General features: G+C 43.7%; 1 protein-coding gene across 6 annotated transcripts in view; it reads left to right on the top strand.

Moving 5' to 3' along the window:
* The first annotated feature begins 5,164 nt into the window (after positions 1-5,164).
* The window catches only part of Mast2 (microtubule associated serine/threonine kinase 2), a 104,954-nt gene continuing 89,240 nt past the window's right edge, over positions 5,165-20,878 (top strand). For 5 of the 6 annotated variants that reach the window (XM_050131371.1, XM_050131370.1, XM_050131369.1 and 2 more), the window contains exons 1-2: positions 5,165-5,668; positions 20,301-20,448. In XM_050131371.1, coding sequence (XP_049987328.1) covers positions 5,489-5,668; positions 20,301-20,448 — 328 coding nt within the window. In that variant the 5' untranslated portion in view covers positions 5,165-5,488. The remainder of the gene's footprint in view (positions 5,669-20,300; positions 20,449-20,878) is intronic. The other variant, XM_050131372.1, reaches the window with a different exon arrangement.

Below are 20,878 nucleotides of genomic sequence, written 5' to 3'. Positions count from 1 at the left end.
AGTAGTATTCAGCTGGCTTGGAAATCACACTTCTCACACTTACTCTCCCAAGTGCTGAGACGCCTGACTTAATATGTACATATTGAGGTAGTACACACATTTGATCCATCTGGAAACAAATGTTATAATAGACTAATTTAATTATGGCTGGACTTGGATTTCAGGGACAGCCACAAATTCTTCCCTTCCCTGAATCTGGCCCTCTTTGGATGGAACTTTTGTCTCTTCCCACATTGACTTGCTTTGTGACTCATGACTTGCTTCGGCGATGACACAGTCACCAATGTGGAGCCAACAAAGTCTTGAAAAGAACTTTCATCTTGTCTTGCTTTCCTCTTGGGATTCCTCCTACTGTTGCCATGTGAAGAAGTTCATGCATGCCTAATGGAATGCGCAGTGTCTATGTCCTGTTTGCTTCCATTGCTAGAGCCAAGTGCCAGATGTGTGAGAGTGGCCTGATGATATAGTCACCACAGATCACTCTCAGCTGTCTACAGAGGATGCCCAAGCCCAGCGATGGCCAGCTGGACAGCTCTGGACCATAAGACCCACACAGTTGGCCCACACAGTTGCCAAGAACAAATATTTGTTGGGGGTTGAGTAAATGGCTCAGTGGGTAAGAGTACTTCCTGTGAAAATTTGAGGAGCTCAATTTGAATCCCTAGCATTCATGCAAAAAGTCAAGAATGACTGGCGTGTGCCTATAAACCTCGCATTTGGGGCACAAAGATAGGCTGATATCAGGAAAGTGCTGAACCGCAAGCGTTTGATTTAGTGAGAGGCCCTAACTCCTGGTAATAAGAGGGAAAGTGATAGAGGAAGATCCCTGGTGTCCTCCTTTGGCCTCTGCATGCAAATGTGTGCCCACATGCTCATATGCGAACAACATACACACACACCAAAAAAAGGGAGTGTTTGCGGTTTTAAGACAATTATTTTAAACTGTGTGCAAGCGCACATGCACACGCCTGCGTGTGTGTGTGCAGAAAGATCTGCCTGCTCAGGTCTGCCCCAAGTGCTGCGATTAAGGGCATGTGCCACTATGCCAGGTTACATTTTTAAAAATTCTTATATATGTGATCGCATCTATGAGCGTGTGCACACATGCATGCGGGTACACAAGGAAGCCAGAATAGTGTAGGTAGACTTTCTTGTCGAACTTTTTTTGGAACATCCATCCCCAAATAATGACATGGAAACATTATTAATTATGAAAGCTTGACTTTAGCTTAGGCTTGTTCCACCTAGCTCTTACAACTTTAATTAACCCAGTTCTATTAATCTACACTCTGCCACATAGCTCTCTTTACCTTCCTCCATTCTGTACGTCCATCCGACTCCCTCCATGTTTTGTTGGCTAATGCTATGCACCTAGTTTCATCCCCTCAGTGCTCTCTCTGCCCACAAGTCCTGCCTAACTTCTCCTGTCTATCTATTGGCCATTAAATTTTTTTTGTTGTTTTTTTTTTCAAGACAGGGTTTCTCTGTAGCTTTGGTGCTTGTTCTGGAACTAGCCCTTGTAGACCAGGCTGGCCTCGAACTCACAGAGATCCGCCTGCCTCTGCCTCCTGAGTGCTGGGATTAAAGGCGTGCGCCATCATCTCCCAACAGCCATTAATCTTTTTAATGACACATCTTTACACTGTGTACAAATACCCACAATAGAACAGGGCATTGGATCCTCTGGAGCTGGTGTTACAGGAGGGTGTCAACCTCCTGAGACTGGTGCTGAGAATCAAACTCGGGTCCTTTACAGGTTCTTACCTATACCACCATCTCCCTCGACCTGCCCTAGTTTATTTTCTATTACTGCGACAAGACATAATCAAAAGCAACCCGGGGAGGAAGGGGCAGGGAATTTATTTGGATCACAAAGTCCAGTTACAGTCCATCATGAAAGGGAGTCTGGGCAGGGACTCAAGGCAGGAATAGAAGCAGAGACCACAGAGGAATGCTGCTTACTTGCTGTTCATGGCTCTCTCAGCCTGCTTTTTTATACAACCCAGAACCATTTTCCAAGGGGTGGCACTGGGTTGTGCTGGACTGGATCATGTCAATCATTACTAAAAAAAAAAAAATGCTGCACAGATTGATTTGCAGGCCTCTCTGATAGGGGCAATTCTTCCGTGAAGGGTCTCTCTTTCCAGATGACTCCAGCTTGCGTCAGATTGACAAAAACAGAACAAATAAAGTGATTAGCACAATCTCCAGAAATAATATGTGTTTATCTGATACTTTCTGTGGGTTATAGGTCTAACCCTGGCTTTGCTGGGTTCTGTGTCTCAGAATCTTGCCAGACTCCCATTGAAGTAATAACAGGGTTTTGTTCTCACTTGGAGATATATTCTCAATATTGGTCAGAATTAATTTCTTCCTAGGTACAGGACTGAGGAAGCACTTCAAGGACTACTTTAGTGTGTTTTGTTTTTGTTTTGACTGTTGGGCTAGGGGCTGTTCTAATCTCTTGCAGGTTGCCATGCTATTTCCTGCTACATGGACCTCTCCATACCCGATGTAAAAAATTGAAATTTGTAGCTAGGTGTGATGGCACAGACCTGTAATGACAGCCCTTGGGAGGAAGAGAAAGGAGGATGGGTTACATTCCCTGCGTCCCCATGAAGGGCATTTTCATCATTAAGATCATTGTGAGTTTGAGAGTGAGACTTTTACCAAGATACCATCTTATGTGATGTAAGTCAATTATGAAAGTGATGGCATTCTCTTTAACTCATTCATTAGAAACAAGCCAAAGGCCGGGCGGTGGTGGCGCACGCCTTTAATCCCAGCACTTGGGAGGCAGAGGCAGGCGGATCTCTGTGAGTTCGAGACCAGCCTGGTCTACAATCTACAAGAGCTAGTTCCAGGACAGGCTCCAAAACCACAGAGAAACCCTGTCTCGAAAAACCAAAAATAAATAAATAAATAAATAAAATAAGTCAAAGGGTAAAGACTGAAAAGGCTGTAAATCCTGGGGAAGGGGTGACTTTGAGAACCACCTTCACCTTTACCATTCCTAAGAGTGGAAGATGAACAGATAGGATGAGACTCCGGTCCCAAGGCTGTGTCAGTGACTGATCTTTGCAGAGCTGAACTGGCCTAAGCCTAGAGGAGTTTGTTTAGAAAGGGCCAACGAATCAAACAGAGCTTGGCAAGTTTGTCTTTTCTTTTTTTCCCTACCACTAGACATTGGATTACATTGCTTTGCAGAGTGCATAGTAATTCATTTTGTTTTTTGCATTTTGTTTTGAGACTGTTTCATGCTTCTCTTGAATTCTCTTGACACACTCTGTTTACATAGATCAACCTCAGGACTTTGTGTATGCTGGACAAACATGCTACCAACGGAGCTACATTCCCAGCCCCCAAACAAAAACATTTTTTAAAAAAAGATCCTAAGGATTAAACTTGAGACCTTGTGCATGGTAGCCAAGCACTCTAGCATTGAGCTATAGCTCCAGACTCCAGGCAAAGGAATTTTAACCTTCTCTTGTATGGCCATTCCAGATTCAGCATACGTTTCTGTTGGTAAACAAGAATGTGCAGGCCCTATCCCCTAGCAGGGATAACTATAAATAGTGGTCACAGCCTGGGCTAATAGAAGGAAGAGGTAGGCAGAGGTTGGATTTTGGATGATGGCCTTGTGATCTTAGAAAGTATACACTTTAACTTGAGATTTATTTTACTATTCAAACAAGAAAGTATTATGACAATTCTTATAAAGACCTTTGGGAAGATGGTCCTAAGAGAGTAAGACTTTTTGTTTATTTGTTTTTTTGAAACAGGGTTTCTCTCTAGCTTTGGAGCCTGTTCTGGAACTAGCTCTTGTAGACCAGGTTGGCCTCGAACTCACAGAGATCTGCCTGCCTCTGCCTCCCGAGTGCTGGTATTAAAAGTGTGTGCCACCACCACCAGGCTATCAAGAATAAGACTTGATGCAGGGGAACTAGCTGGGAGACTTCCCCACTTCAACAAGTGAGGAAAGGTAAAACTGGATATGAGTTAGTGCCAATGGGATGGAAAGAGAAGGCTGATTGGAGAGATAGTGAGGGTATAGTGCAACCGGCCTTCTTCACTCTGAGGGAATGAGGAGAAAGACGGAGCCAAGGATGGCTTTCTGTTTCTATTTGAGGTAAAGGATGGGAAGGAGCTGGGTGAGACAGGGAAAGCAGAAGCATGTTTCATGGGTCTTTCAACACATGTTATGTTTGTGGGTTCTGGTTTCTCACAGACCAAGGATTGAGTCCTCTTTGCACTATAACTTAACCTGTTCCCTCCACTGTAAATGGAAACTACTGACCTCTTCTTCCTGTGTATATGAATTGGATGTCGCGTCTGGGACCCAATAGGCGCCATTGTGCTATCCATTATTTCTACTCAGAAAGGATTCAGGGAGGAGGCCGATGACAAATGGAAGAAACAGGCAGGAAAGGCTTCTGGGAATGAACTCTGGTTAGGTCAAAGAGGAAAAACAGCGTTGTGGCAGACCAGCTGAAGCCAGAAGGAGGCCAGGCATGGCTGAGCTGTCTGCCACGTGTTGTTAGGCAGATGAGTCATTGGAAGGGGCAGGTCAGGCCGCCCAGGCCACAGTGGGCTGGACCGTGGCAACAAGATGACTTCATTGTCAGTGGGAAGCCCATATCTTCCGGAAACCTTTTTAGTCCCTGCATCCCGAAGGAATACATCAGTTCTTTTACAGGACTTTATACACTGTCTGGTCAGAGACAGTGTAAACAGGATAGACGGCCAAGCATTGGAATCTGTCTAATGTGCCTGTTGATATGCTGGTGACCGGGTTCCTCTTCCTACACCTCAGCCTCCTTATCTGTTTCACGAGGGCGAGCTAACTTGTCCCTGAGGAGTGAGGTGCGAACTAGGTGAGCTTGTGCGGGTAAACAGTGTGGTGGTCTCGCCCTTCCCGTTGGAAGTCATTTTCAGACCCTCAGCCCGCACAGCGCCGGGGTCGGCAAGCCCTGCAAAGGGATGAATGGAAGAACTAAAGGGCAACCCGCAGCCGCCGCGGGCTCACCGGGAGCCCCGCCCCCTTCCGCCTCAGACCGCGCCGCGCGGCCGCGGGCGGGTCTTCGTGACCGTTCGCCAGCGCGTGCGCGGCAGGCTGCGCGCTGTGGGCGGCAGGCCGGCTGGCCGTGCGCGCGCGCGAGGGGCGGGCCGGGGCGGCGGGCGGGCTGGCGGGCCGGCGGCTGGCTGCGGAGCCCGCGGCGGCGGCGGCGGCGAGTGGCCAGCCGAGCGTGTGCCGGGCGTGGAGGGCGCGCCGGTGGCTATGCTGCCTCCGTGAGGCGCGCCGAGGAGGTCTCGGCGCCTGAGTCCACGGGAAGCGCGGAGACGCCGCGGGGCCAGAGTGCGGGTGTCTTCGAGCGCCCGCCGGGCCATGGTGGCTGTAGACCCGGCTTGCCGCGGCAGCGCTGCGGCCGGGGGTCTAGCCAGGCCGGCGCAGTCGCGGTGCTAACGCCCGCGGGGCCCTGACGCGGAGATGAAGCGGAGTCGCTGCCGCGAGCGGCCGCAGCCGCCGCCCGCCCGCCGGGAGGATGCGGCTCCGCGGGCGACCGAGTTGCCCCAGCCGCAGCCCTTGCCCCCGCGCCGGCGAGCGCCGCCCGGGAGGCAGCGACTGGAGGAGCGGAGCGGGCCCGCTGGGCCTGACGGCAGGGAGCAGGTCAGGCGGGCTGGGGTCGGCGGGCGAGGGTGGGCGCTGTGGGGGAGGGGACCTCGCGGGAGGACCGGGCTGCGGCGGTGAGGGGTGGGGACTGAGTCGGTTGGGAGGAGTGGGAGGCCTGAGGAGCCTGAGGAAAGGAGAGTGGAGAAATGAAGGTGGGGGCCTGGGGTTGCAGTGGACTTGGGGAAGGGCGGGTTGGAGGAATGAATAAAATGGTTCTTGGGGGCATTTGTCATCCCGGGGTCTGGGTGGAGAGAAGGGGTTTTGGAATGTAGACAGGGTGAATGAGCAGCAGAGAGTAGACTTATTAAATTATCTAGAGGAGTTAGTAGTTTGAGGGAGGGATGCCACTTTGATAGTGTTGACTTTCTTAGAGTTTATCCCCACACTTAGAAAAACGGGGCATTTGGATTTGGTGGTCATTACACTTTTATAGGAAAGTATCCAGAATCATTAACATTCTCCTCAGTACCCATCTCCTCAATGACAAACCACCTTAAAAAATAAAAATACCTGCACGTGTGCAATCTCGAGGTGCTGTGGACGGAGAACCCGCGGGTGAAGGCTCTGCCTTCTCGTTAATGGGAAAAGCGAGAGAAATGTGAAAGTCCTTGTGAGATTTCCCAGTGGACTGGATGTGTTTATATACTTTATTAGACAACAGTAGGTGTATTTATGAGTAGGGAATAAAGGTCGTCAGAGTTTATCAGGATAAACTGCCACTCACAGCGGTAGAAGTTCAGTGAAAGGAGATTGGCGAGAAAGGGACGTTGGAAGATCCGTAATCTTGTTAGGTTTGTAGAAAAATGTTCTGTAGTAATGAACGCCAAGGGACAGCATTGCTTTTGCATAGCTCTGCTTTAGACCCCAGTTATGGGTCTCCCGCCTCTTGCTTCTCATATAAAATAAGCTTCTTCTGGCATCATTATATTCTTTGAGTTATACTATGTTAGCCTAGGGTTTTTAACCCCTCCTCCCCCGATTTTGTTTTCCCACGTTTTATTCTCTGAGCCTTGGAGCTTTGCCATGGCTTCTAGTACCTAGTCAAAACTTTTGAAATGTGCTTTCTCCACTGACTTAGTTTACCCGGTGCAGTTGACCTTATTGTATGCTTCAGTGATGTGCTCAAGGCTGCTTGATCTCCTTTTTTTTTTCTAAGTAAATTTTAGTGATTTTTTAGTTTTTATGTGCATTAGTATTTTGCCTTCACTTACCTCTGTGTTAGGGTGTCAGATTACCTGGGAACTGGAGCTACAGACAGGTGTGAGCTGCTATGAGGGTGCTGGGAATTAAAGCCGGGTTCTGTAAAAGCAACCAGAGGCTGAACCATCTCTCCAGCTCTAATTCTCTTTTAAAAAAGATTTTTTTTTTTTTAAGCCAGGTGGTGGTGCGCTTGCCTTTAGTCCCAGTACTTGGGAGACAGAGGCAGGTGGATCTCTGAGTTCCAGAACAGCCAGGGATACATGGAGAAACCTTGTCTTGGAAAACAAAATCAAAAACATTTTTTTTTTTTTTTTTTTTTTTTGTTTTTTGAGACAGGGTTTCTCTGTGGCTTTGGAGCCTGTCCTGGAACTAGCTCTGTAGACCAGGCTGGTCTCGAACTCACAGAGATCCGCCTGCCTCTGCCTCCCGAGTGCTGGGATTAAAGGCGTGCGCCACCACTGCCGGGCGCCATTTTTTTTAAAAAATTATTTATATTTAAAGATTTATTTATTTACTTTATGTGTATGAGTGCTTAATCTGCATGTATGCCATTATGCCAGAAGAGGGCATCAGATCCCACTATAGATGGTTGTGTGCCACCATGTGGTTTCTGGGAATTTAACCCAGGGCCACTGAAAGAGCAGCCAGTGCTCTTAATTTCCTTTCTCCTAATATACATTATCTTGTTGCCTTACCAACAACCTTCCTGAGTTTGTATTCTGTCTCAGTTTCTTTACTTTATATATATAAAATCTTGATATTATGGTTTGTATACTTAGGCTTTCCCCAAACTGCCTTCAAGGTCATGATTTGACTTGCTTTTGAAATTGAGATTTGACTTAGTTTAGTGCACAGATCTAAGATTCATTCAACCTATGAGTTATTTGTTTATTTGTTTTCAAGACAGGATTTCTCTGTAACTTTGGGGCCTGTCCTGGAACTCACTCTGTAGACCACAGTCTATGAATTTTATAGACTAATGTACCCAGTATGTACACTACTCACGTGGAGGTGGAGAACATCTCCACTTCCCAAAATGTTTCCTAACTCTTCTACTTACTTCCCTTCTCCAAAGTTAACCAGACTTTCCACCCCTAGAACCATAGATTGCTTTTTAGCTAATACCTATGTAAATAAAAATCAAGGGTCAGGTAGCGGTGGCACAGACCTTTAATCCCAGCACTTGTGAGACAGAAATGGGTAAATCCCTGAGTTGGAGGCCAGCATGGTCTATAGCGCAAGTTCTAGGACAGGCTCCAAAGTTACAGAGAAACCCTGTCTTGAACCCCATCTCCCCTTCATGAAGTTTGTAGTCTTCGTTACTGAATTATCTTATTCAAATGATCCCTCCCTCCCTCCCTCCCTCCCTCCCTCCCTGTGATTATTTTTTTTGAGACAGGGTTTCTCTGTAGCTTTGGATTCTGTGCTGGACCTTGCTCTGTAGACCAGGCTAGTCTTGAACTCACAGAGATCCGCCTGCCTCTGCCTCCTGAGTGCTGAGATTAAAGGTGTGTGCCACCCCTACCCAGCAGTCAAATGATTTCTGAGCATCTCTTCTGTGTCAGTTCCTTATAGAAATACTTTGCTTTTTTATTGTTGTATAATTTTCCGTAGTGTAACCATACTAGAACTTATTTTGCAACTTAAAATAGGGTGGGTGTGGATACTTGTGAAAAGTCTCATTGTGATAAGAGTTCCAAAAAGAATTCTGTGAGTGGCTCAGAGAACTTTTTTAATATAATTAAATCTTACATTTTTTTTTCTTTAATCTTCATCTTCTCAAGCTGTGTGAACTATTTGCTACTGTTGACCATGTGTTCTATTCTTGCCGCTACCCCTTTCCCCCATACTCATCCCATTGCTGTTTCTCTGACAACTTTCCTTTTTTTGTTTTCTCTTCCTGTTCTTAAAACATTCCCTGGTTCTTGCTTCTTTATTTTACTCCATACTGTAGCAAGCCCATACATAGGAAGTGCAAAGATCTGTAGTCTGTCATTTATACATGATTGGAGCATGACTTCTAGTTGTTCTTGTAATAAAAACTCAGGAGTCAGCTATCAGGGTGAAAACTGAGAGATCAGAGTAGCGGTGCGAGTGGCCAGCCACTCGAGTTCTTACCTCTACCAATGCTGAGACTAAAGGGGTGATGCTGTTCTTTCCTAGACTACCTCCTCAGACTGCTGCCTCAGATGACACTGAGCTTCTGTCTCCTCCCTCCTTATGTTTCTCCCTCAGCCCAGCCATATCACTTCCCCTCTCCACCTCCCTGGTGCTGGGATTAAAAGTGTAGCTCAGGGTGGCCTTGAACTCACAGAGACTGGGCTATCTCTGCTTCCCCAGTGCTAGGATTAAAGGCACACACCACCACTGCCTGGCTGAAATTATCTTTAAAAAACGGGGGAGAGGCTGGAGAGATGGCTCTGCCTCTGTCTCTGGAGTCCTGGGATTAAAGTGTGTGCCACCACTGCCTGGGCTCTAGTGGCTTAGCTCTGCACTCTGATCTTCAGGCAAGCTTTATTAAAACACACACACACAAAATCACTACACATGATTGTGTTACAGAATAGTCAGTCAAGTCTTTACACCTGCCTTTCTTTTTAGATTTGTATTGCCAACTTTGTGCTTAATGTTTCAATCAAAACTCAACGTGTGTGTGTGTGTGTGTGTGTGTGTGTGTGTGTGTGTGTGTTTTGGTTTTTCGAGACAGGGTTTCTCTGTAGCTTTGGAGCCTGTCCTGGCACTAGCTCTTGTAGACCAGTCTGGCCTCGAACTCACAGAGATCCGCCTGCCTCTGCCTCCCGAGTGCTGGGATTAAAGGCATGCGCCACCACTGCCCGGCTGTGTGTGTGTTTTTGATAGGGTTTCTCTGTGTAGCCCTGGATGACCTGGAACTTGCTTTGTAGATCAGGCTGGCGTCTAACTCACAGAGATCCACCTGCTTCTGTCTCTGGTGTGTTGGGATTAAATGCACCTTTTTCTTTTTTAAAGATTTTATTTCATTTTTTAAAATTGTGTGTACGTGTGTGTTGCATGTAGGTTTGTGTATGGGAGTTTAGTGCCCATCAAGATCAGAAAGGGTGTTGGACTCCCCAGAACTAGAGTTAGAGGTAATTGTGAAGCACATGTAGTCACCAGGAAGAGCAGCAAGCACTTCTAACAGCTGAGTCAGTTTTCAACCCCTCTTTGCTTTCTGAGACAGGATCTCACTACTCTAGAGCTCACCAAGTGGGCAATGCTGGCCAGCGAGCTCTGGAGACCTGCTTGCCTTTGCCTCCTAAGTGTTGGGGTTAAAGGTGTGTGCCATCATACCTGTTTGTGGCTTTTTTTTTTTTTTTTGACTTAAGAAATATAACTTATTTATTGTATGTATATGTACATGAGTGTGCACGTTTGTGCGCACACCACAATCTGTTACTGTATGTGTGAATTACATTAGCATGAATGAGTAAGGTCAGAGGACACGTTGTGGGTGTTGGTTCTATCAGGCATCTCTTGGTGCTAAAATTCAGATTGCCAGGCTCAGCAGCAAGTGCTGACCCATCTCACTAAAGGCTAGATGAATCATAATGCATTAATACAATAAATGATACCTCCCCCCACTCCCACAGGGTCTCATTTAGCCTAGGCTGGCCTTGGAACTCTGTAGTTAGCTGAGGATGATTTTTCTTTTCTTTTCTTTTTTTTTTTTTCAAGACAGCGTTTCTCTGTGTTACCCTGGCTGTCTTGAAACTGGCTCTGTGGACTTGCATCAAATTTGCAGAGATCCATCTGCCGCTGCATCCATAGTGCTGGGATTAAAGGCATATACTCAGTCACACTACACCGTGCTAGCTGAGACTGACTTTGAACTGATTCTCCAGTCTCTACCACCTAAATGCTGCTTGTGGAGGTTAGAAGACAATTTTGAGTGTCTGTCCTTGCCCTCTGTCTTGTTTGAGATAGGATCTGTTAGTTTTTTTTTCCTACTGTGTAAGCCAGGCTAGCAGCCTGTCTTAGTATTATTCTATTGCTGTGACTAGACACCATGACCAAAGGAACTATTATAAAAGAAAGCATTTATTTAACCTGGGGCTTGCATACAGTTCCAGAGGTCCATTATCATCATGGCAGGGAGCATGGTGGTTGATATGGCAGCATGGTGCTGAAACAGTTTCAGAGAGAGAGGCACCTTGAGACATCAAAGCCCACCCCTAGTGACATACTTCTAAAAAAGCTACACCTACTCAAACAAGGCAACATCTATATGAATCTATGGGAGCCATTCTTACTCAAACCACTATACTGCCTCATTAGCTTATGGCGATTTTTGACCTTCATCTAGTAAGAATACTGGGGTTACAGACACCTGTCTTAAGTGTCCAGCTTTTCTACAGGTTCTGAGGATTTGAACTCAAGTCTTTCCACTTGCACAATGATGTTTTATCCAACTGAGCTATCCTTCCAGCCTGTTTGCTCTCTATTTCTTACATTTGGGAGTAGTACATGTTATACAGGGATTCATTAAATAGAGGAGGATGGCCTTAGACTCAGTCTTTCTGCTTAAACCTAACAAGTACTGTTTGATCAGTTTCATTTCTTTTTATAAAACTTTTTAAAATTATATATCTGTGTGTCCTAGTTAGGGTTTTATTGCTGTGAAGAGACATCATGACCACGGCTACTCTTATAAAGGAAAATGTTTAATTGGGGCTGCTTACAGGTTCAGAGATTTAGTTTATTATTGTCATGAAAGGAAGCATGGTGGTTTTGCAGAGAGACATGGTGCTGGAGCTGAGGGTTCTAATCCAGATGGGTAGACAGCAGGAAGGGAGAGTGACCTTGGGCCTGGCTTGGGCTTCTGAAACCCCAAAGCCTGCCCCTCAGTGATATACTTATTCCAACAAAGCCACACCTATTCCCACACCTCCTAAAGTGCCACTCTGTATGAACCTATGGGATCCTTTTTCATTAAGACCACCTCGCTGTGTGTTTTTGTATTGTGTGGCAATGCTTGTATCTCTGCATAACATATGGAGGTCACAGGACAAGTTTAAGGAGTTGATTCTCCTATGTGGATTCTGAAATTGAACTCAGGAATTAGGCTGTATGACAAGCTCTTTACCCACTGAGTCAGTCTGTTAGTATTATTCTTTTTTATAAGGGGGGAAGGCCAGTCCCATGAGGGGCAGCAAGTTCCATGCGGGCCACATAGGTGGGTGGAGTAAACAGAACAGAATGCTGGGAGGAAGAAGAAGTGAGCTCAGACTCGACAGCTCTGCTCTCTGGGGCAGAGGCCGTGCTCCCCTCTCCCGGGCACACGCGATGAAGCTTCGACACAGGATGGACATAGGCTAGAATCTTCCCAGTAAGCACACCTAGCGGTGCTACACACATTATTAGAAATGGGCTAGTCCAGGGCCGTGGTGGGCCACATGGGGCCTCAGTGAGTCCCCTGAGGCTTTGGCAGGTGGGAGACCACAGCAGAGAGACAGATATGCCACACACAAAGAGAATATGGGTATAGAGTTTATTTAGTGGATTATGGAGGGAAAAGGAAAGGGGGAAGGGAAAAGGAGGAAGAAGTGGGAGAGGCAGAGAGGGACTGGGAGAGGGCCAAGGGGTGGGGAGAGAGAAAGCAAGGGCTGGAGAAGGGGAGATTAGCAGCTGCTTCCCTTGGTAGAAGGGGAGGGGTTGGGAGAGTGTGGGGCTTGTCTCTTAAAGGGGCAGGGTACACAGGTGACGGACCAGGCCAGCAGATCATAACAGTTGGCCCTATGATTCTGTTCTTAATCTTTCATTTCACATATCTGTTAGTTACTACATTCAAATTGAAGAAACAGCCCTTCTTGTTTCCATCATTACTCTATAAGGCTATAGAGCCAGTGATGGTGGTATATACCTTTAATTCCAGCATTTGGGAGGGAAAGGCAGGTGAATCTCTGTGAATTTGAGGCCAACCTAGTCTACAGAGTGAGTACAATGACAGCCAAGGCTACATGCACAAAGAGACCCAGTTTTGAACCCCCACTCACAAGACTATAGAGTTGTCTTATCTTTCATTTAAGTTACTATAAATCTCTTAACTCATTTTCTAGTTCTGTTCACTTATTTTCGGTGTTTTATTTTTATGTGCATGGGTGTTTTGCCTGCATATATATCTGTGTGAGGGTGTCAGGTCCCCTGGAACCAGAGTTACAGGTGTGAGCTGCCATGTGGGTGCTGGGGAATTGAACCTGAGACCTCTGGAAGAGCAGCCAGTTCTCTTAACTGTTGAGCAGTCTCTCAAGTCCCTATCATCATTAGTCTATTTTCTTCTGTGATATTTTGTGTGTAGCAAATCATTATAAAATCTTAATTAAGCACTTGTCACTTTTTTCCTGAGAAATCTTATAGTTATTTCCATCACAATTTAGATCAAAGTTCAAAATGCCGATGACTTTGTCCTATAAGACTTTCTGGGGCTGGAGACATGGCTCAGTGGTTAAGAGCATTGCCTGCTCCTCCAAAGGTCCTGAGTTCAATTCCCAGCAACCACATGGTGGCTCACAACCATGCAAGCATACAGAAGGAATGTTGTATACATAATAAATAAATAAATCTTGAAAAAAAAAGACTTTCTGTAATCTGGCTCTTGGCCTTCCTTGGCTTCATTTCTTCATTTGTGTTAACTAGTTCTAGTTAGACCTTGGTGGTTTCCAAGTATATTAAGCATTATATTTCTACTTGAGGACATTTAAAAAAATGATAACTTTAGTAGTTTTTTACTTGATTTCTGTACCCGAAATGGCCTTTTCCAGATGGATCCATATAACTGGCTTTCTTATTTTGTTTATGTCTGTTGAGATAATGTTTCTTAAAGAAATCTTTCTGGACCAGGCAGTCCTTGCACACGCCTTTAATCCCAGCACTTGGGAGGCAGAGGCAGGTGGATCTCTCTCTGGGAATTAAGGCTGACCTGGTCTATATATATAGAGAGAGTTTCAGGACAGGCTCTAAAGCTACACAGAGAAACCCTGTCTCAACACCCCCCCCCCCCAAAAAAAAACCTTCTGGAGTACCCTTTCCAAAATTATTCTTGTGGTTACTTCCTTTTCTCTTTCAATTTTTATTTTTTTATGCATTGGTGTTTTGTCTGCCTTCATGTCTGTGTGAGGGTGTTGGAGCCTCTGGAACTGGAATTACAGACAGGTGTGAGCTGTCATGTGGGTGCTGGGAATTGAACCTGGGTCTTTTGTAAGAGCAGCCAATGTTTTTCATTTTTAATGGCTGAACCATTCCTCCTTTTGATTTCATATCTTCTATTGATATTATGGTCATATTTTGAGTGGCAATAACCTTGAGAGAGCAGAACCGTCTAACGTGGACGTGGGATCTATGTTTGAGGTAGAGGAACTAGGGTTCTAAACTCTGACGTTTGGTCAGTGTGGAAATAGGCTCACATTTCCGGGCTTCTACAAATTAGATACCTGGAGCGAGTGTAAATGCATGTCTGTAGTTCAAGCACTGTAGTGGGCAGGGTGGGAGGTGGAAATATAATCATCCAGAGGCTCATCTGTCTAGCTTGAAGTTCAGCAGAAACAGTTAAGAGAGACCCTGCCTTAAAGAGGTGGATCTCTGTGAGTTCTAGGCCAGCCTGGTCTACAAGAGCTAGTTCCAGGACAGGCTCCAAAACCACAGAGAAACCCTGTCTCGAAAAACAAAAAAAAAAAAAACAAAAAAAAAAAAAAAGAAAAAAAACAGCCACAAAAAATTTATGTTGTGCTCCATAGATGCATTGTGGCAAGAGTGTACCACACCTGATGGAGGCTTTAATATGTACATTTTTTCCCTCCAGGGAAATGTACAGATTTCTTTATTAAGAAACTATTTTAGGCCGGGTGGTGGGGGTGCACACCTTAAATCCCAACATTCGGGAGGCATTGACAGGAGAACCTCTGAGTTTGAGTCCAGCCTGATCTACATAGTGAGTTCCAGGACAGCCAGGTATAAACAGAGAAAGCCTGCTTAAAATACCCCCCCCCCAAAAAAAAAAGAAAAGAAAATGAAATTGTCTTAGAATGGAATATGTCTCCCTTGGTTTGAGAAAGTAATTAAGATCAAAGCTCTAGAGGCCCTCATTTCTAAATTCTGAGGTATTCCCTCAGCTGTGACAACTATAGTATTAGCTCGCCTTACTTAGGGAGAAATCGAGCTGTTGCAAAATCCTTTAATACTTAATTGAGTGGAGATTAATTCACTACGTAGTATCTCTGCCTGTGTTTTACCAATGTAGAGTTACTTTCTAGTAGTTAGGCTTTCTGTTAGGTATTTAGGAATGATTTATGAAGCAGAGCATTTAGATATAGTTGGTAATAGTTTTTAAAGTTATTTCAAAGGAATATTAATATGATTTTGTTCAGGTAAACCTGGGATATTTAGTTACTGCCTTTGACTAGTAAAAGAAAGGGACATTGTTATTCTAGCTCAGGCTTCAGCCTTTATATTAGTTAGGAAACACTGGTTGCTGTAACAGATACATTCAGAATGACCTAGACTAATACACACTTTTCCATTCTCTGTCCAGGTTCTTGCAGAGGTCAGCTGAGGAAACTGGATGATGGCCAGCATAGTCACTTTCAGTTGTCTGTTACTTGCAGACTCAGTTATATACAGGCCTTTGTGTAACTGCTAGAGGGCTGAGAACATTATGTAGATGCTCAGGAGGAAGGAAAGTCATAGTTTCTCAACTTCTAGCTATTCTCTGCTGTGGATAGAGTTTTAGTTTCCGTTTATTCCTTCAGTGCCCACAGACTTTTGAGTCACAACAACTTTGAATACAAGAAAAGGCCTTGCTCCCCAAGCCTGATAGAAAATCTGAAAAAACTTGTTTCCCTTTAGCTTTTGGTACAGCAGATCTTGTCTACTTCTACACTCAAGAGGCCTTACTTATAATCTTTTGTTAGAGTGTGATACTATTCACTTAACACAGTGCTAATGAGTTAGCTTATAGAGTTACAAGTGGTCGTGAGCTGTCTGATATTGGTGCTTTGAACCAAACTCAGATCCTCTGTAAGAACAGTATAACCTCAGTCCTCTTTCTAGCCCTGTCTTGGCTACTCCCTCTGTAGGCTAGGCTGGCCTTGAACTAATCTGCCTTGGGGGGTGGGATTGTTTTAAAAAACTGTAAACTAGCCACAGATTGTCTTTCTTAGTTGTTTTCAGGAAATTTAGCAGTTTTGTTCACAGTGTTTCTTAATTAAATTTATTTTTCTTTTAGATTTGGGCATGATTGTACAAACATTTAATCCCCAGCTCTGAGAGGCAGAGACAGGCAGATTTCTGAATTTGAGGTCAGCCTGGCCTACCAAAAGAGTTCCAGGACAGCCAGGGCTACACAAAGAAACCCTGTTTCAAAACAAACAAACAAACAAACAAATAAATAAAAATAAAAAACAAATGTTTTATATGTATGGGAATTTGCTTGCATGTATTTCTGTGCACCACAAGTGTGCCTGGTGTCCAAAATGCCAGAAGAGGGCATCTGATTCCCAGCAACTTCAGTTACTGATGATTGAATCACAAAGTGAGTGTCTGGAATCTAACCCAAGTTCTCTAGGAGAGCAGCTAGTGCTCTTAATTGCTGAGCCATCTAGACAAGTACTACCACTGAGTTATCTTTCTAGTCCTTGCCCATGCTATTTTACTCTCATGGTGATGCATTAAAAAAGCTTCAAATAAATGAAAACAGTTATCAGAAACATATATGACACAATTACTGCAAATCAATGTATCTAGTAAAAACAAAGTAGAAAAGTCTTCTCTGTCTCTGAGAGGTCAGAAGAACCAGACAAAGTAAGAGTTGTAACTTGTTATACTGACTTGAGTCTGTCTCCATTATAGAGCTAATTAAAGAGAAGAAGATGCCTTTACACCACAGCTGGCTTCCTAGGTATTTTTAACATCTTTTAACCTACAAGAAATTTAAAAATCTCTTGGGGCTGGAGAGATGGCTCAGTGGTTAAGAGCACTGGCTGCTCTTCCAGAAAACCTGGGTTATAGTTCCAGCAACCACATAGAGGCTCACAACTGTCTGTAACTCCAGTTCCAGGGGCTCCAGTATCCCCTGCCCCCACATACATACATACATACAAGCAATACATCAGTGTGCACAAAATAGAAATAAGGTATAAAAAAACTAACCAAAAAACTATTCTTGTAAATTACCAGCTTCATGATTTTTTAGATGCTTTTGAATTAAAGTCGATTGCCTAGGTGTGATAACTAATAGCAGTAGGAATAAAAATCTGTAACTGGGAGGTAATGCTTTCATTTCCCTGTAGTCCAGTCCCAAGTAATCACACAAAAACCTATACTAATTAGAAACTGTTTGGCCTATTAACTCAGGCTATTATTACCTAGCTCTTACAACTTAAATTAACCCATGTCTGTTATTTTATATTTTACCACAAGTCTCGTGACTTGTTACCTCACATCTTGCTTCCTAATTTTTACTAGTTTTTTAATAGTTACGTGTATTTCCTCGTGGCTGTCACTGGTAATGTTCTGGCATCTTACCCCTTCAGTAGCTTCATGGTGTCACCCTGACTCTGCTTTCTTTTTCCCTGTATCTCTGTTTGGTCTTCCTGTGTGGCTCTATTTTGCCTGGCTAGCTTCTTTATTAACCAATGGTAGTAAGACATTCACAGAATACAGAAAAGGGTTTCCCACATGAAAAACTCCAAAAAACCCAATTCAGGAATATCAGTGTTTCCCAGATTATCCTGTTTTTTTTTTTTTTTTTTCTCTCTCAAATATTTACAACTCAAATCAATACAGGAAATCAGCTGGTGTACCAACTGGCATATTTTTTTCCCAATAATTTTCTCTTCCTCTGTTTTATACTTAAGAAGGTTGTTATCTTTTCTATACTGACTTGAGATCTCTGTATTGGGTGAAAAATTTATGTGCTGCCTTTTAGAATATCTCTCATTTCTTGATCCCTAGGGTTGCTTCCTACTACTGAAACTTGGGCTTGTCCTGTACAATTCTGGGAACGTGAGAAGGCTCAAGACACTACATTAATTAACCCTATGTGTATCTTTTTGGCTCAGCCAATAAAGTTTCTCCCATCCCTTGAATAGTGGGGTATGTTTTGTTTTTGATGTGAGGCAATTACACCTTATGGAGGTGTTCCCCCTTGTTATCTTCTCCCTGTTGGGATCAATGGGGCAGTGTATCTTCAGCATCTTTATAATCAGGTACTCAACTCCTCAACTAAGAAATATTGTAGTGAGCATAATTTGCAGAAAAATGCAAAATTAGGTGCTAGAGCAGTGGCAGAAGACAAAGATCAGCAGATTAACAAACCAAAAGTTCTGAAAGCAAGCAAATAAGCTTAATGCTCTGAAAATAGATAATCTTAAAATCAGATAACATGCTTGAGCTGCCTCATGAGTAAAGGTACTTGCTGCCATGCTTGGTGGTCTGAGTTTGCTTCTTGGGACTCCTATTGTGGAAGGAGAGAACTGAGTCTTGCACGTTTTTCTTTGACCTACACATGTTCACGGTGGCATTGGTGTACCCCTTCAGGCCTTCATGTAAGTCCTGGGAACTGAACCCAAGTCCTCTGCAAGAGCAGTAACTGTTCTTAACTGAGGCATCATTCCATATCCCCAAACCTTCTGTTTTAATGTATTTGGCTTGCTATCATAAAATACCTTAAAACCTGTAGACAGAAGTTTCTGTCCTGCCTGTTCTCGCAGCTGTTCAGTCACAAAGAAACATACAGAGGCTTATATTAATTATAAACTGTTTGGGCTGTTAGCTCAGGCTTATTATTAACTAACTAGCTCTTATAACTTAACCTATAATTCTTATGTTTAGCCATGTGGCTTGGTACAGTTACTGCATGAGGCGTTCTCATCTTGCTTCCTGAACATCTGGCTGGTGACTGCAACACTCTCTGCCTTTCTTCTTCCCAGAATTCTCAGTCTGTTCGTCACGCCTATACTTCCTGCCTGACTACTGGCCAATCAGCATTTTATTAAACCAATATGAGTGACAAATCTTTACATTGTATAAGAGATTATCTCACAGCATAAACCAGTTAACTTACAAACAATATAAATGCTTTTTGTTTTTTCCAGACAGGGTTTCTCTTCGTAACAGACTGGATGTTCAGAAACTTACTTTGTAGACCAGGCTGACATTGAACTCATTGAACTTCTCCTGTCTCTGCCTCCCTAGTGCTGGAATTAAAGGCATGTGTCACCTCTGCCTGGCTAATATAAATAAATTTTTAACAATTCTGGAGCCTGGGGTGTCTGAGCTCAAAGTGCTGGCTGATTTGTCTTACAAGGGCACTTATTGCTATGTATCTTATGATGAGAAGTGGTGATGAGAGAGAATAGAAATACTTAAACAGAATTGCGCTCATTATATCAAAATGTCCTAAATCATCTTCTGATCTGATTCTTTCATTGTTTCCTTTGGCATTTCATAGTTAATATTTCATGTCCTCGAATAGCACAGTAAGTTATGTATAAGAAATATATTTCTGGGCCTGGAGTGATGGCTCAGAGGTTAAGAGCACTGGCTGCTCTTCCAGAGGTTCCCAGCGGTCACATGATGGCTCACAACCATCTATAATGAGATCTGGCTCCCTCTTCTGGCCTGCAGGCATACATCCAGACAGAATGTTGTATAAATAATAAATAAATCTTAAAAAAAAAACAAAAAGAAATATGTTTCTGATGCAGCTTTATCACTCCTGGGTATTTACCTAAAATATTTCAAGTTAATCTATCAGAGGTATTTGTACATCAGTGTTTATTGCAGTACGTTTTGGGCTAGCAAGAGGGATCTGCAAGTAAAGATACTGCTGCCAAGCCCAATGACCAAGCTCTAATTTAATTTCCACATAATGGAAAGAGAAAATGGATTCCTGAAAGTTGTCTTCTGACCTCTATACTTGTACTGTGCCATATGCATATCCCCTCTAGTAACTGAATAAATGTTTTTAAAAAAATGTTCCTTTTTTTTTTTTTTTTTTTTTTTGAGACAGGGCTTCTCTGTGTAGCATTGGCTGTCCTGGAATGCAGTTTACATACCAGGTTGGTCTCATACTCAAAGAGATCTGCCTGCCTCCGTCTCCCAAGTGCTGAAAATTGCTATTTTATATGCATGGATATTTTGCCTTAATGTATAATTGTGTACCATGTGTGTGCAGTGACTGTTGAGACCAGGAGAGGATATCTTTGGGACTGGAGTTAGAGATGGTTGTAAAATGCCTTTTGGATTCCTAGAATTAAACCCCTGTCCTCTGGGAGAGCAGCTAATGTTCTCAGCTGATGAGCCTTCTCTCCAGCTCTAATTGTACTTTTTTATTAAAATGAATGTTGTATAGATGTTTAATATAAAGTTGTTTAGAAAAGACACTAAGGTTTCATGTTTACTCCTTTTTTTGTTGAAGGATGTGGTTACTGGACTTAGTCCCCTGCTCTTCAGGAAGCTTAGTAATCCTGACATATTTTCACCTACTGGAAAAACTAAACTCCATCGACAACTTAGTCAGGATGACTGTAAATTACGGAGAGGAAGCCTGGCCAGTTCTCTGTCAGGTAAATACCAGACTTGGTCTTTTAATGGAATGTGGGAAATGCGTGTGTTAGTGTGTAGTAGACAGTGTGCTTAGCATGCATAGACTCTGGCTTCAGTCTCCAGCACTGAAAAGGGGGCATGAGGCATAATTGTGGGACTGTTTTGTTAATATTTAACGATACATCAATTGCCTTAGCATCTTGAGAGCCTCTTCTTTTATAGTCTTGTATAGAATGCCGTTATTTCTTTCTACTGTTTTATAGATTCTCTGAATGTTAGCTCCCTGAACATCTGTTGACTAACTAGTACTCTTGGCTACTTCAGTATGACTTTTTTCTCCTTTTATAACTTGTAGATTCACAGCCTCACTACCCAGTTCCCCACCTCCACCCTTACCCCTACCCCCCAGCTGTGCTGAAAAAAATCTAGGGCCTTGTGTATGCTTTGCCA

The sequence above is a fragment of the Alexandromys fortis genome, unplaced genomic scaffold, assembly GCF_014885135.2.
Source record: "Alexandromys fortis isolate MF-2015 unplaced genomic scaffold, M_Fortis_MF-2015_v1.1 scaffold_369, whole genome shotgun sequence".
Taxonomy (NCBI): domain Eukaryota; kingdom Metazoa; phylum Chordata; class Mammalia; order Rodentia; family Cricetidae; genus Alexandromys; species Alexandromys fortis.
The sequence above is the reverse complement of the archived record's forward strand: the minus strand, read 5'-3'. Positions and strand labels throughout refer to the sequence as shown.